A 16,313-nucleotide genomic window follows, 5' to 3' on the forward strand; every position below is an offset into this window, starting at 1 on the left:
GAACCCTGAGGTGAAGGGTATGGTCTGCCATAACCTGCAGGTGCAGTCATCAGGAAAATGTGAAGTCATAAAAAAGAGAGTGCCACTAGGCATCTCCAAAGTGCACTAGGCATGTCCAAAGTGCACTAGGGATGAGTCCTCATCCCTAGATCCCTTCCAGTCTGGCTTCTGCCCGGGACACAGGGTGGAAACGTTGCTGGTCGCCCTCACAGATGATATCCACAGGCAGCTGGATCCTGGCATCAACCTGGTGGAACTCTGTGTCTGAGGAAACCAGGGCCCAGCGGGATTTGTTATCTTTCCGCCGGGCCTGTAAGACAGAGATGTTCCACCAGGCATATGGTGGAGGCTAGGCTGGGCCCCCACTGGCCACACTAAAGGTCTGTCCACCCCACCACACATGAGCCAGAGCTTGAAAACCAGCATTTTATCATCGCCATCTGAAGAGAAGCTGTATTGTGTTTATTGCATAAAGCTGTTTTAATGTTATTTGTATAATGTTTTATCTGTTTTTAATTCTTATTTATGTAAATTTAAATGTTATACTCTGCCCTGAGCCCACCTGGCGGGGAGGGTGGACTAAAAATCTAATATAATAATAATACCCCCAAGTAATCACAGTTGCACAACTGTAGATAGAATATCTTTTTTAAAGATTCTAGAAGTAGTGGTTCTAGAAGTAGTATTAAAACAGGAGTGTTAAACTCATTCATTACAAGGGACAGAGCTGACAGAATTGTAATTTGGACAGGTCATGCATAATATAAATTATCAAAATGCAAAAAAAAGTACTACTTTTATCAATATAACTGAATTCAAGTTAGTATTAATTAATATTAGAGTCTGAAGTAACCAGGCTTGCACTGGAGGAGGGGCCTCACTGTAAACCAGCCCTGGTGGAGCCCAACTGGATGAGTGCTGGGTTAAGGTATAAAAGCTCTGACCTGGATACGCCAGGAGAGCCTGATCTCATCAGATCTGAGAAGCTAAGCAGGATTGACTTTGGTTAGTAATTGGATGGGAGATCTCCAAGGAAGACCAGGGTTGCAGAGGCAGGCAATGGCAAGCCACAGCAGGATTTCAGTTTGGTGTAGTGGTTAAGAGCGCAGGACTCTAATCTGGAGAGCTGAGTTTGATTCCCCACTCCTCTGCTTAAAGCCAGCTGGGTGACCTTGGGCTAGTCACAGCTCTCTGGAGCTCTCTCAGCCCCACCCACCTCACAGGGTGTTTTGTTGTGGGGATAATAATGACATAGTTTGTGAACTGCTCTGAGTGGGTGTTGTCATCCTGAAGGGCGGTATATACATCGAATGTTATGTTATTATTTTTCGAAGTGTAGAAAATCACGTTTGCTCTCACAGTTAACTTTTTCTCAAAATGTGTATTTGGGAAACATTTGCTCTGTCTTCTTTACATTTTGAGAGCATTCGAAGGCCCAGCACTTGGGCTTCTGCACACCTCAGACCTGTTTTGGGAATGATTCTGTGCCAGTGAAACCCAGCTTGAGACTAACTTTCTTTTCCATTTCCCCTGTGGAAACACGAGGAGAACAAAGGCTGGGGAAGTAGTTGCCCCCAAGCACATTTGCTGTGTCCGTTCCCACTCCCCGACTGCTTTGCTATATAACCCCTTTTGCATCTGACTGAGGTGAAGCATTTATTTTCCGTTTGGTTTATACATTGTGGAAACAACTTGCATTGCTTATAGTAAACAAGCAAGAGACTTTTAAAAACTAAAAATCTCATGGCACCTTCACCAACGTATTTATTGCATAAGGTTTTGCGGACTTCAGAGGCACAATATGTTCCTTTCAACAGGCAGCTATAATACACCCATATGGATATGGCATGGGGGGAGAGGAACTGTAAACAGTGGGACAAATGATCACTAAGTGAAAGAAAGCATGTCTGTTGCATTTCCATGCAAAGAACTGTGGAGATGGGTTCATTCCAGAGAGCCAAAGGAAAGTTCAAGATATAAAACACGTAATTAACTTGTGGAACTCACTGCCACCACATGCAGTGATGATTACTAGTTTAGATGATTTTAGAAGGGCACTGGATAATCTCACAGAGGATACGCCTATTAGTGGGTACTAACTATGATATTCAGAAGTAGGGTTGCCATCTCCAAGTCGGAAAATTCCTGGAGATTTGGAGGGTGAAGCCTGAAGATGGCAGGGTTTGGGGAGGGAAAGGACTTCAGTAAGGTATAATTCCATAGATTCCACCCTCCAAAGCAGCCATTTTCTCCAGGGGAACTGATTTCTGTAGCCTGGAGATCAGTTGTAAGTCCAGGAGATCTCCAGCCACTACCTGGAGGCTGGCAACCAGAAGCAATGTACCCCTGAGTACCATCTGGGGGCTCCAGCAGGGATGAATCTTTCTTTCATGCCCTGTTTGTGGGCTTCCCAAGGGCATCTGGTTGACTACCGTGGGAAACAGGAAGCAGGACTAAATGGAGCTTTGGTCGGAGTCTGCAGGGCTCTTATGTTCTTCTGCTTTGCAAAGCAACATCCAATTGTAAATCTTCGTTTCACGGCCTTTTGGCCCCCACTGCTTTCCTTTTTCCTTTCCTCTGAAGCTCATGTGTGTGAGAGAGAACAGATTATGCATCTGACAAAGTGGGGTTTAGTTCATGAAAGCTTATGCCCAAATAAAGTGCTACAAGATAGCTTGGAAACCTGAGAAAGAGAGGGTGCACCTCCCTCACGTGGCCAAAGCTGGTATTTTAGATTCTAAAGTTCTGTTCAATATACGATGTGATTTTCTGGTGTGATAAGAGGAAATCACAGCTGTGTTGAACAGTATTAAAGGCTCATGCACATGACCCTGAAGCACCCCGCAGAATTGTTTGAGAGGGCATTTTCATAAAATGAATAGGATACTAACTTTAGCATCTCTGAAAATGTTAGGCACTGTTAGTCTCACGTTGTTTTTTAATGCTGTTTTTATTTATTTCCTTCATTTATACCCTGGCTTTCCCCCCCGGTGGAGACCGAAAGCGCCTTCCATCATTCTTCTCTCCTCCATTTATCCTCACAACCCTGTGAGGTAGGTTAGGCTGAGGGAGTGTGACTGGGCCAAGTTCATCCAGCCAGCTTCCAAAATAGAGAGGGGATTTGAACCTGGAATCTCCCAGTTCCTGGTCCAGCACTCTACATTGCACTGGTTTTGATTTCTTTTCATTTATTTGATTTGATTTCTTTTCTTCTTCTTTTTTTGCATTACTTGTTATGTGGATGTACTGTGTCTTCTAATTCTGTCTTCTAACACCCTAGAAGCTAAAATGACAAAACTGAGGCTATCGTACTTTGGTCACATCAGGAGAAGACAAGATTCTCTGGAAAAGTCAATAGTGCTAGGAAAAGTGGAAGGCAATAGGAAAAGAGGAAGACCTAAAGTGAGATGGCTTGACTCAATAAAGGAAGCCACGTCCTCCAGTTTGCAAGATCTGAGCAAGTCTGTTAGTGACAGGATGTTTTGGAGGTCTTTCCTTCATAGGGTCACCATAGGTCGGAGGCAACTTGACGACACATAACACACACACAAGTCTGCCTTGAGTATCAGTGAGAAAAGTGGACTGAGAGGTACTGACTTATCCGGTGTGGGAGGGGGAGGGGGTCCCCCACCTGGTTGCCCACCAATTGCATCCATCGTTTCCATGGAAATAGAGCTTGTTGGGCCTCAAAATACGGAGGGAAAAGGGTGGTCTTTGCCTTGTTCTTCCACCTGTCTCCACAACCACCTCTGTTGCTGTCAAGAGTTGTCCCACTTCTTCCTTTTTGGGCTGGGTTCCTGCCCCCTTTACCGTGCCCCCCTCCCAAGCCTCATAGGACTAGGCAGCCTCATAGGACTAGTTCAGCAAGAGACCCCTGCCCTCATGAGTGAGCAAAACCATCCACAGTTGCCTGAAGCATAGCCTGTTCCTTCCCCTCTTGGCCTTGCTCTTTCCCAATAAGGTAGGGTTGCCAACTGTGGTTTAGCAAATTCCTGGAGATTTGGGGCAGTGTCTGGAGGGGGATGGAGTCTGAGGACAGGAAGGAGCTCACCAGAGATGTGATGTCATAGAGTCCACCTTCCGAAGCTGCCATTTTCTGCAGAGGAACTGATCTCTGTCATCTGGAAAGCAGCTGTAATTCTGGGAGAACTCCACCCAGAGGATCACAATGTTACAATGCGGGGAGCAGTTATCCCATCTTCTGCTCACTGCACAAAGATCTTAAAGGCCACTCCCCCCAGCCTGCCCAGATGATTGGTAGATAAACAGGGATCTTCCCCTTTGCTATTGAACAATATGGAAGTTTAGGCCATACCTTCCCAATGTAATGAGCGCTTACTTGAGATCTGTTGGGGAAGGAAGAAAGTCCGGGTGCACCACCAGGCTGAGATCCAAACACAGACAACGAACGAAGTAGAGAAATAAATAAATAATCTCTTCGAGCTGCGGGACTTCTGGCAAAGTCCAAATCTGTGAACTTAAAAAGAAAATGAAAACATGTGATTCCATACAGCTTCCAATTAAGGTTATTAAATACCCAAAACTTCAGTTGCATGTTAAGCAATTCATTGGTGAGATTGACAAACATGTCTGGAATTCTGGGAAATCCTGGCGTAACACAGTTGTGGAAGAATGATGCTAGGATACACACAGCCCCTTGAAGGAACATGCTTCATTGTGCTGTGCTCTTTATGGCTGCCCCCATAAGGTGAGCTGTTATTCCCATTCTACAACTGGAAGGCTGAAGTAAAGCAGCTCAGTGAGTGAGTTTGAACCAGGGACCTTCCATATCATACCTCATTCTCTAAATTATAGATTTGCAGCCTGTGAGAACATGCTGTGTCTCTTCCACCCTGAACGCCGACACCTCCAAGCTGGCTCTCCATGACTTCCAGGCTAGGATTCAAAACCTATTTTAAAAATCAAGCTACTAGCAGATTCTTTTTAGATGACCGTCACACCTTATGGTAGGTTTCCTACAATGAGCAAAGAAATCTTGGATTCTCTGGAAGGTAATTTTGCAGCAACAGAGGTCCTCAAATGAGTTTCTAAGCTGACTCTAGCACGTCGGTTAAACATTTGAGCTGTAAATCTGATGTAATCTCAAAATACAAATCTCACCTCTTAAAGAAGAAACCCAATAAACCAATGAAAATGATCAACTGGTTTGAAACTATTGTGGACTTGATAGTTTGACTTGATTTTTAATCCCTCAAACACAATGTAATAAGCATCCAGCTATCGCAATGCCAACCTATGATCAGAAGCACAGACTCAACCATACGGCTGCATTCCAGCCACTTTTCTGTTTTATCTCATCCGATTCTCCACCATCCTACATGGCTTCCTGACTCCCATCCTGAATGGGTTTTCATCCACACGTCCCACAATACCCAGAACAGACTTTATGATGTTCCACCAGTAGAATGGTTGGTCAGATCTGACCCTTAATGAATAAAATACCACACAAATCCTTCAACATGGGAGTCATATATATTCACCCTGAATATCATTTCTTGATATCTATCTCTATATATGAAGACAAGTGTCCTGACAGACTCATCAATGCCCAGTCCAAACCCCTGGACCTAGAAGCATGAAATTTGGGGAGAGCATTCCTTTCATGATGTAAACACCCACTAAGAAGCAATTTTGCCCCCTAAGAGGGCAAAAAGGGGTCAAATGTGTTTTCCCAAAGGGATACAGCTTCCCCGTGTGGCTCTCAGGCTGCTGCCTGCTTGCATCCCCGCCTACTGCCAGCTTGGCCACTCTTCCCTGATTGGGCCAGCCTTTCAAGGTCATTTGAATATGTGGGCTGATTGGGGCTCAGAACATTCCATGTTCTGAGCGCCCGTGGCAAACCCCCGACCCGTGCGCGCCACAGGCTGCGTGATGACATCATCATGCAATGTCATCATGCAGCGCAAGCCGCCTGCAGATGGCTGGGGCGGCGGGAGGAAGCTGCTCTGGGCTCCGCACGCCGCCCTGGCAGCGGCTTGTGGCTGCTGTGCCCGGCTGGGGGCGTGTGGCAGCGGTGGCGGCACAGGGCTGGCTGGCTGCAGCAGCTGCAGCCCAGCCATGCCAGCACTGCAGCGCGCGCCTCCGTCCCCAACACCCCCTCTGGTGCCCCTCCGGAGCCCTTGCACCCTGAGGCCACCGCCTACTTGGCCTCAATGGGCACGCCGGCCACATCCTCCCCCAGAGACAGTTGGAACACAGTCATTTGCATATGCAGCCTGATTGGTCCTCACTGCAGGCGGCGCAAGCCACCTGCAGATGGCTGGGGCGGCAGGAGGAGGCTGCTCCAGGCTCCGCACATCGCCCTGGCAGCAGCTCGTGGCTGCTGTGCCCGGCCCCCAACACCCCCTCTGGCGCCCGTCTGGAGCCCTTGCGCCCTGAGGCCACTGCCTACTTGGCCTCAATGGGCGCGCCAGCCCTGATACCACATCCTTCCCCAGAGACAGTTGGAACACAGTCATTTACATATGCAGCCTGATTGGTCCTCACTCCCCGCCCCAACATTCTAAACAGTATGCAGTTGCTATTGGGAGTCATTGAATGACCCCTCAGGTAAAATGCACCTCCCAGTCTTCCCTTCAAAGTTCACTAGGGTTGCCAATCTCCCTGTGGGGCCTGCCGTAAGTATTATAACAGGATTTAAAGTAGTTAAATACCATAGTGAAGCACAGGCATCTAGTGTAGATATATATTTACTTAGACAACAAATCTTGCCAAAGTGTTCCTTCCGGCTTCTTTTAAAAGTAATTCAAATGTATTTTAAGCCTCTCACATGAAGTGTGTGAAATCCATGTAGGATTTGGATTTTTTAGAAGGTGTTAAATTGTTCTTTTCCAGGCCTCACTTTACCATATGTACCAGTTTCCTTCTGTTCTCCCAAGAAAGACAGAAACATGTTCTCAGATACCTAAGGGTTCATTTCCAAGAGTTCACAGGGCAGTGCCCTCAAACTGTCTAAAGTTGTGTGTGTTTTGCAAATGCTTCTCCCCTCTTGCACTGTGGGTCAGATTGTGGCTCTCAGAAGCAGGACCTCCCCCCACCACCCCAAGAGAAGGGGAAGGAACTATGTAGCCCATTGTTAAAGAGCACATGGTAATGATCCATGGCTGGAACAGCATGCACAGGAGAAAAGAACGTACAAATCATGAATTACTGTGACAGAGTTCGCAATTCCCAAGGGTCCCAATTCCCTTGACCATGTGAACTCTGGTCTTGTGGAAATTGACCCTAATATGATGATCCATTTGGCTGCCTTTACCATTAGGCAAATTGAAATGGTTGTCTCAGGTTGTGGGAGTAGAAATAACCCATCTGGCCTAACTACCCCTCTCCTCAACACTGCCACCTCCTTCTCCTCAGGTTCCACCCAAGACCGTTAATCTTGTCTCGCCACCCAAAAAACCTGCAAGCCATTAGTGCTCTATAGCTTTCTGAATTCTTGCAAGTTTCCTACCCTCTCACAAGCGGTTAGCTATCACTCTGATTTTCAAAGCATAGTAATCAGGGGTGTTGCCAGGGCAACCAAAATGGTAGCCAAACTCTCACAAGAGTTCAAGAAGCTTTGTAAGGCATGCACATTGCCATGTTGTTCTTAAAAAGGACAAGGGGCCACCTTAGGAGAGAGCCAGCATGGTATAGTGGTTAGCATCTTAATCTGCAAGGGGAGGAAAGACTGCATGGTATAGACCAAGCTCCTCCAATCTTGGAAGCTAAGCAGGGCCAGTACTTGGATGGGCAACCACTAAGGAAGACTGCAGAGGAAGGCACTGGCAATCCACCTCTGCTTCTCAATTGCCTTGAAAGCCCCTTGCTGGGGTTACCATAAGCTGGTTGCGACTTGACGGTACATAAATATGTAAGATCTTCGGACCCCCTCTTGACCATAGCAGCTCTGGGATCAAAGACAGAGTGCTTCTGAATAGCAGTAATGTGTTTACCTGCGTGCGGGGGGTGGGGGGGGAGAGACAGCAGGGGAGACGTACCTTCCAGCTTTGCTTGTGGGCTTCCTGGAGGCATCTAGCTGCAATCGTTGACTGTCTGCTCCCACAAAGAACTTCTGCAGAACTGCAGATCACTTTGTCATCCCTAAACTACTCTGCAAGTTATCAAAAAAAATTGTTGAATAGTCAAGTTTCGTCAGGGAGCTTGTTTTTCCTGTATGGGAGCGGGGCTCCAATGTGCCAAAATTTTGGCAGGATATCCTGGGGATGGTGAAGTAAATGACAGAGACTGATAATATATTTTTCTGTGATCCCTGACTTGTGTTAGAAACAGTTCCAAGGGCTGAAGTCATCTTTAATTTATTCAAGGAGAGGGAGACATATTGATTGCAAGGCTCTGGGAAGAGAAGTTCCTAGGGATAAGAATGTGGCTTTCTGAAATATAGACAGTAGTGCGTTCATGATCATACTGCAGGTTGCACCTTAGAGAAAAAAATGGTCAGTAAGGTAAGATTACTGGGAAGAGCCAGGGAAGTTTGTATCTTTTTACAACAGTCACCCCAACCAAGCTATCTTTGAGAGTTAGGGCTGGAGGGCGGAAGGGAGAATGGGTAGATTTTAACAGAATATTGATGTTTTGTTTGGAGTGTTTCTTTAGTTTTTAATGAGGTGGGACAGTAAAAGCCGTTTGAATCTTGGGGCACAAAATTACAACCCTGTGAAGTAGGGTAAATTATGCGTAACATTTTTTATTATTAAGAGTTTTATATAATTAAAAACAAAAATACTACAATTACACACGTACTAATACAACAAACAAAAACGAGGCATTGGGAAAGACCATCTTCTGTCCTAGACCCTCAGAGAGCCAATGCAGTGTAGTGGTTAGAGTGTTAGACTAAGATCTAAGATTTTTGCTCAGCCACAGAACCTGGCTGGGTGACCTTGAACAGTCAAACTCTCTCAGCCTAACTTGCCACACAGGGTTGTTGTGAGGGTGAAATTAAGGAGGAGGATGTAAATCCACTGCATCCCCGTTGGGGAGAGAGACAGAGATCCAGTTTGGTGTAGGGGTTAAGAGTGTGGGACTCTAATCTGGAGAACCAGGTTTGATTCCCCACTCCTCCACTTGAAGCCAGCTGGGTGACCTTGGGTCAGTCACAGCTCTCCAGAGCTCTCTCAGCCCCACCCACCTCATAGCGTGATTGTTGTTGTGGGGATATTAATATACTTTGTAAACCATTTTGAGAGGATGTTAAGTTGTTCTGAATGGCAGTATATTAATTGAATATTATCATCATTATTATTATAAATGAAGTAAATAAATACATAAATAATGGCTGAGTAAAGCTGGGCTCTACTTTGCATAAGGCAGTTTCTATTTCAAATTGAATCTGAAGGGCGCTGTTATGTGGGAACTACAAAGCCAGAAAGAAAGACAAAGAAGCAGTGAAAGTATTTGTCCTGGTGCACTATATTGAAAAAGAAAATATATTCAAATAAAGCACAACCCCAGATTCCAAAGTTCTGTATTTTTTTCAAAATAAAGATCACACATTGTTTAGAGACAATCTACACAAGAGTTACAAAAAATAGTTGCCCAGGCATAAGCATACACAGGTTTGTTAATTATACACATATGGTTACAAGTGTGCTTGCAAAAGGGTCATTGGAAATATTCACAAGGCTCTGTAAATGTACACCGTGTAGTGTTACAATTCTATATTCAAACAAGGGAAATTGACAGTATGTTACATTCACTTACAAGTAGACAAAATGCAAAATACAGTTTTATCTTCTGTACAAAAAGGCAAAGAGATTGACACTTTACAAGGTGGAAGAGGGGGGCTCTGATTGTAAAGGAATACTAAAGGGGGGGTAGGGGCCTGTACTTTTTTTAAAATTTTACTGCCACAAAAGAAGTAAAACGTTACTTTTTAAAGAGAGTCAAATAAACACTATTTTCCCCCCTCAAACTGAATCATTTGTGTATAACATTTAGAAAGGATCGCTACTCTCTGACTAGGTGACAAATAAAACCAAGCAATTTCTTTTAAACATTAACCAGGCTGTATAAAGAGAACATTTCCTTCAAAAGAAAAAAAAATTACTTCTGGTTGAAATTACAATTTACAATATACAACACTATATGCTACGACCATAAAAAGGGGGTGAATATACACTGAAATGCACAGGGTTTGCTAATTTATTTTCTTACCAAAAATGGGTTTATGTTGATTCAAACTTCTCCACATTTACATTACAGAAGGTTTACAAATGTACAATTGTACAATCAAAAGTATGTTCCACTACTAGGGTACATTATAGATACAGATTAGACATCAAAACAAGAAAATACTACAAATTTTTATATATGCAAAGTCTACACCAAGTATACACTATATATTTATAGAAGCAAGACCAAAGTTGAGTTGGATTTCTTTTTTTTTCCTACATGCTAAATAATAATAAAAAAATTGCCTCCTTGTGAACAGAAGTAACTGGAGTAGGCAGTAAACACACACCCATCATCTACTTTAAAAACATTCTTGGTGTGCATGGTCTCTTCCAATATTAACTGCTAAGCTCAATTCTTCTTTAGCACATTATACTAAGAAAAAGGAATTTTAAAAGTTTCAGAAACTTAACTTATTTTCAAATCGAAGCTTTAGCAAACTGATTTTTTTTCCTTTCAATTTATAAACAGCGTTAAATGCAGATCAGTGCAATTTAACTAAAATTTTATATTTTCTCTTTTGAGTTCTTGACTAAAAGAGAACGAAACTAGGCGTCTTTGACAAAAAAGGCTCTCTGGCAAAGCAGATGAGTTAAAAACCGGGTATTTTGTTTTGTTCAATTTATTTTGAACCAGCCGCCCTGAAAAGTTTCTGTATTTGAAATATAGTTACATCAGTGAACCCGAAAAAGCGTGGCTTCCCATGTACATCTGTTGCCTATGTACAAGAATTCTATACACCACTGAAACAGCAGGGCAACTGAGTATTTAAAAAAATAATTAGTACATGTTATGCAGAATAAAATTAAAGAAATTTACAAAGGGTCATTTTGCTCTGTGTGTGTGTGTGTGTGTTCTTTTTTAAGTTTAGCAACCACAAATTATTTTCAAAGTATATATTGGGAATAGGATCGGTTGCTGGATGTAAAATTCCAGAGAGTCGCTGACTCTTTGTGGTTCCGTCATCTCAGATGATCCCGTTTGGTGGCCCACATATTGGCCCTAGGTCAACCCCGTTCTTCATGTAATACTTCTCCAGCTTGGCCAAGATGTGTTTTCCGTAGGTGTATTTGCGGAGAGTGGCAATGTGTGGCCGGATCTAGAAAACAAAAGAAACCGAAGTGTATGGACAATCCCACTTGCCAAGTGCTGAACAATAAGAGGACATTCCTCTACTGTCCCCAAAACCACAGGTAGCCACCATTATCTAAGTGCCAAACGTGCTGTTCCACTATTATAGAGAAGAATTTGGCCATTTAAAAAATGCTAGGAGGATTTGATCCTGATTGGGCCTGTGATGCAGCAGGACCAAGTGATCTTGTTTCTCACTGACATGCCTTCTCAAGTGCTCAAATAGCCTCTCTGGGGATGCAAAGGCACATAAGGAAGCCCTCAGGCCTCTCAGTGGACAGCCACTCTGCAGGTGGTTAGACTACCAATGAAATAACTGTCAAGTAAACATGGGCACGAAACAGAAAAAGCCCGAAACGAGAGTTTTATGTTTCGTCGCGATCCACAAATCGCAAATCACGAAACTTCGCGAAATTGACATGTTTGCTGAAATGATTTGTTCATTTCGTGATTCGTCAGAACACAGGGTATTTCAACCGCCCTCTTCATACCCGGAGATGCCAAACTCGCAGGGAGACATCAGCAGGCTTTCCTCCACCCACCCTCCCAGTTTGCAATACATTGATTGGGAAGGAAAGTGCTGGCAGAGTACATGACTGAAACGGGGACCGAGAGTTGCTGGATCAGAGGAGGACAAAGGACCGGCCATGGTGGAGCTGGGCCAGGAAGACAGAGTGAGGGGTGGGGTGGGATGGAGGAAAAAGGCACCCTCACCCAAAGACCTTCCCACAGCAAGGCCAAGAGCTGGAAATAAGAGGTTTCTTTCAGTCTCTTTAAAGCAGCAGCAGCCAAAAGCACAATCCCAAATCCTTCCACACACTCTCCCACTCCAATCCCAGCAAAATGCTGACATAGATCAGAACAGGTCTGTGGTTGGCTGCAGACCTGCCTAACAGGATTTGGAGGGGTGAGATTGGTGTGCTCATGGCTAAAGAAGGCCCACCTCCTTGGTTGCCTAGCGGATTGACCCCAAGGTCCTGGCTGTACAGAGCAGAATGGAAGCTCTCCAGATGGCTAGGAGAGGTACCAACCAAGGGTAAGTGAGCTATGATTGGGGTTTCCAATGGCAACAAAAAGTCTGGGCCCATTGTTGCCTAGTGAATCAATGGATTGGCGCCAGCCTGTCTGCAATTACGAATCGTTCACGAAGCTAACAAAACAGGCCAAAAAGTCGTGAATTTCGTGATCATTTTGTGATAACCGCGGCCCTATAAAATGCTGTTTCGCGACACACAAAATGGCCCGTTTCATGACGAAATTTGCTTTGTATTTCAATTTGTGCCCATGTCTACTGTCAAGGCTAGTAGCTGAAGCCCTCAAAGGTAATTGAAATCAAACTGGTGCTATATTTCAATTACGGCCATCACTGGGGAGGGGAGATATTCTAGTTTCAACACTAATACAGGTATTTGTAAGTTAACGCATTTATTTCATCTCCAACACTTTATATTAACCAGGCATACATTTTCTATGTGAATAGCCTAAATGTCTATTAAGTCAGTTGTGGTTACTATGCTTAGAATTCAGTGATCTCATGAACACTCATCTGTGCTGGCTTCTTAATGTTTTTTTTGTAAATTCTGGAGAATTACTTGATTGGTGTAATTTCTGCAAAATGCACAGCCTGGATATCATGGAGTCTACATGCAAACCAGCAACAAACAGCAAATCCAGTAGTAACTGTAGATCAGCAGCAAACATTCTTTTATTTCCCTAGTGAACTGCTGTAGCAGAGAAGGAGCATCAGTTTGCCCATTGGCTTTGCATAATGAACACTCCTATAAGCAAATGAAGACCAGCGGGCTTACCTTGTGCATGACGATCTTCCGTTGGGCGGGCTCTGCCACATCAATCATTTTCTGTACCACGTAGTTGGCGTACTGATCTTTCATCATGGTATATAAGGCACTGTGAGGGCCATCATTCATAGTACACACCTCATCAATCAGCATGGCGCGTTCTGTGCGGGAGGCGTGCGTGACACATTTCTCCACCACGTTGCTGTAGCAAGTAAAAAAAAAAAGGATCACAGGTCATCCTCAAAGTGATTCCTGAAACAGCCATGAAGCTGTAATTCTTTTGCTACACATGTCCTCTACTCGCCATGCAGCTGAATTTCCATATGGGGGGACCACCTGTAATTCTGCATCACCTGAATAGAGGTGTGTGCATCTCTCCCTTGCTGAAGGTACACTGGGGAAAGCGACACGTCTTTTACCCTTTTGATTATCTAGCCTGTAGCTCTCTGATAGTAGCAACCGGGGAGGGGTAACTATTGTACGCCTCCAACACCCATCTGTATGTACATGTTATGCACATGTACCTTAGAGCACAGCTGGGCAGAAGGTCACTGGGGAGCGAACAGTCCCTTTCCAAGCTGTTAAAAGTACATCTCTGACCCCAACTCCAGTGTGGCTGGAATTGCTTTCTTATCATTCCCTTTAAAACCACTGTAGTAGCTTCTATCCTCTTTCTCTTCCCTGTGAATGAGAACAAGGCATGCAGAAACAACCCACTGCATTGGATGGGGAAATTACAACATCAATACCATTTCCCATCTCCCTCTCCTCCACCTTCTTCACATATGTACCATTGCTCTGGATGGGAAAGGAGCATGCAACTGACTCTCTCCCCTTGTATTAAAACTGCTATTTTCCTCTTCCAGGGAAAACACAAGTAATTGTATGATTCTCTCTAGCAGGTCAAGATACACTTTGAGGGGTGGTGGTTTGTGTTGTTAAAGAGCAGCGGAAAGGTTTTCCCCACCCAAACTCTTCAGATATACTGCGAAACACTGTAATTTTTATATGTCGTCATTTTGTGAGTGGATCCACCGAGTCACTATTTGGGTCTGGTAGCTCCCAAGACTCTTGGGAAAAATTTAAATAGCTCTCAGAAACGTAACATCTGCCCCTCTGCTGCCTTGGAGTGATTACTCCAAAGTGTATGCAAGCTATGTGTTTGCATACATGGGCATATTTTATCCAATGCCGCTGACATTTTGCTCCAACAGGATCTGTCACTATAACGTTACGTACAGCAGTGTGATATCGTTGTTTCCAAGACTTCACTGTCTATATACAGGCAACTGGCATGAGTACCAGAAAAACTGCTTCAGAAAATATTCAGTTTCCTTGAAGAGCCATGGGTCAAGGCCTAACTACATACAAAAAATCGTGGTGTTCTGGTGTCTCTGTCCTAGTCCTGGCAACCAGACTGTGTTTAGGGGGCTGAATCTGGACCAAGGCCACAGCATGTGGGCGGGGTGGGGGGAAGAGTTTAAAGCCTCCCCACCCCCCCACCCCCACACTGTCTCCCCAACTAGAAACTTCCCGGAAGAGCTCCTATTTGCTATGCTAGGGAAACACGTAACACCATCTGCCCACCTAAAATGTCCCTAGTGGGGAAAACAGAGGCTCTCGAGGACTGTTTCAGATCAAGAAACTGATGGGGGGTGGGCCTCCCTGTCGCTGCATGCCACAGTTCCAATCCAAATCGGGCTCATACATGTCTGGGAATTAAGTTCCGAGTCCAGAACTCCCCAGACTTTGTAATGTATTGTTAGACGTTTGGTGATGGAACATGCTTTACATTAAAAAGTCCCAGATCCAGCCCCTAGCATCTCATAGTTAAAAGAAGTATCTCAGTTGCTGGGGAAAGTTTTACTTTGCTTGATATCCTTAAGGGTTCCTGTTGAAGCAATCAAGGCCGAACTAGTCAAGATCGATAGTCTACCTCGATATGCAAGAGCTTTGCAAGTTCAGAATATTAACCCCACCCCTCACGCTGCCGGCCAAGGAACAGGACTTCAAACTGCCTGCCAAAAGCAGCGGCTTCGCTTTATCTCATGACAGAGTCAGCTTTGCCCAGAGCAGCAGCTTCTGTGAACAGGAAAGAGGTATTTTAAACTGGTGGTGAAAGGACACGAGCCAAGCGCCAATCACATTTCTGTGATACAGAAAGGAACGCGCAGAAACCGTCCCGAGGCTTAAAAGAGCAGGATCCTGGGGATGATACAGTCCCTAAATTCTTGCACATATTCCCTGACTCCCAAGAAGAGCAGGTCACTGAGCTCTTAGGAAATATTCTATTCTACTCTTACCCTTTCTGCAGAGATCCTTTATATAACAGCCAGAGGAATCTATTTAAAAAATGTCAGAGGTCTTCCAGAGCTGATCCAGTGGCCGGCCTTTGATTACTGGGGTACGATTAAATTCGATGGAACTGCTGTTGAGTGAAGTGTAATGAGTCTGGGGATTCGGGGGGAGGCAAATTGTTTCAGGAATGTTTTAAAATATGTGATTTTTGCAAAAGGCATCTTGTTGCATTTTGCATTGTGAGCAGCCTCAAAGTTCCTGACGGGGCAATGTTCAGAGAACAAATGAGTCCCTGAGCTGAAATACAAAACTACTTTTAACTTTTTTTTTTTTTTTAGTAGCACACCTAAACAAACATGACATGTTTACACGGAAGCAAGGCCCACTGAAGGCGAAATTCAGGTCCCGTCTACACAGTAACATTCACCGCGGGGAGCTTCTTCTTTTCATGTGATACTTTTGTTCATTTAAAAATGGAAAGAGAAATTTAGAATATCTTGGTCACAGAGTTTGAAGAGAATGAAGACTATCTAACCGTCTGTGTTGCTATGTTCACCTACAAACTTAAGCTTCCTTTAGATAGTTAGCGGTGACTCAGAGAATATGGAAAGCCAGAGCTATGAGAGCAGTACAAGGGTGGGGGAAATTATATTGAAATGGAAAAGTTCTTTGAGAACCCTTCAGACCACACAATTTAAATTGACGTATCCAACGATCAACACTCGTAGCAAGTACACTTGCCAGACATCACATCGCCAGTCACAGATCCTTTACATGAGGACATAACGGGTATAGCGTAGACCAGGGCTCAGGGTCAGGGGATTGACATCAGAGGGAGGTAGCCATGAATTTCCTGCATTGTACGGGGGCTGGGACTAGACGACCCTTGGG

The 16,313-nt window shown here is 44.5% G+C and overlaps 1 protein-coding gene across 3 annotated transcripts in view; it reads right to left on the reverse strand.

Moving 5' to 3' along the window:
• Nucleotides 1-9,414: 9,414 nt before the first annotated feature.
• Nucleotides 9,415-16,313, reverse strand: part of PUM1 (pumilio RNA binding family member 1) — a 62,591-nt gene continuing 55,692 nt past the window's right edge. For all 3 annotated transcript variants that reach the window (XM_054998824.1, XM_054998826.1, XM_054998825.1), the window contains exons 21-22: nucleotides 13,134-13,326; nucleotides 9,415-11,293 (exon numbers count right to left, since the gene is read on the reverse strand). In XM_054998824.1, coding sequence (XP_054854799.1) covers nucleotides 11,162-11,293; nucleotides 13,134-13,326 — 325 coding nt within the window. In that variant the 3' untranslated portion in view covers nucleotides 9,415-11,161. The remainder of the gene's footprint in view (nucleotides 11,294-13,133; nucleotides 13,327-16,313) is intronic.

The sequence above is a fragment of the Eublepharis macularius genome, chromosome 15, assembly GCF_028583425.1.
Source record: "Eublepharis macularius isolate TG4126 chromosome 15, MPM_Emac_v1.0, whole genome shotgun sequence".
In the NCBI taxonomy this organism is placed as follows: Eukaryota; Metazoa; Chordata; class Lepidosauria; order Squamata; family Eublepharidae; genus Eublepharis; species Eublepharis macularius.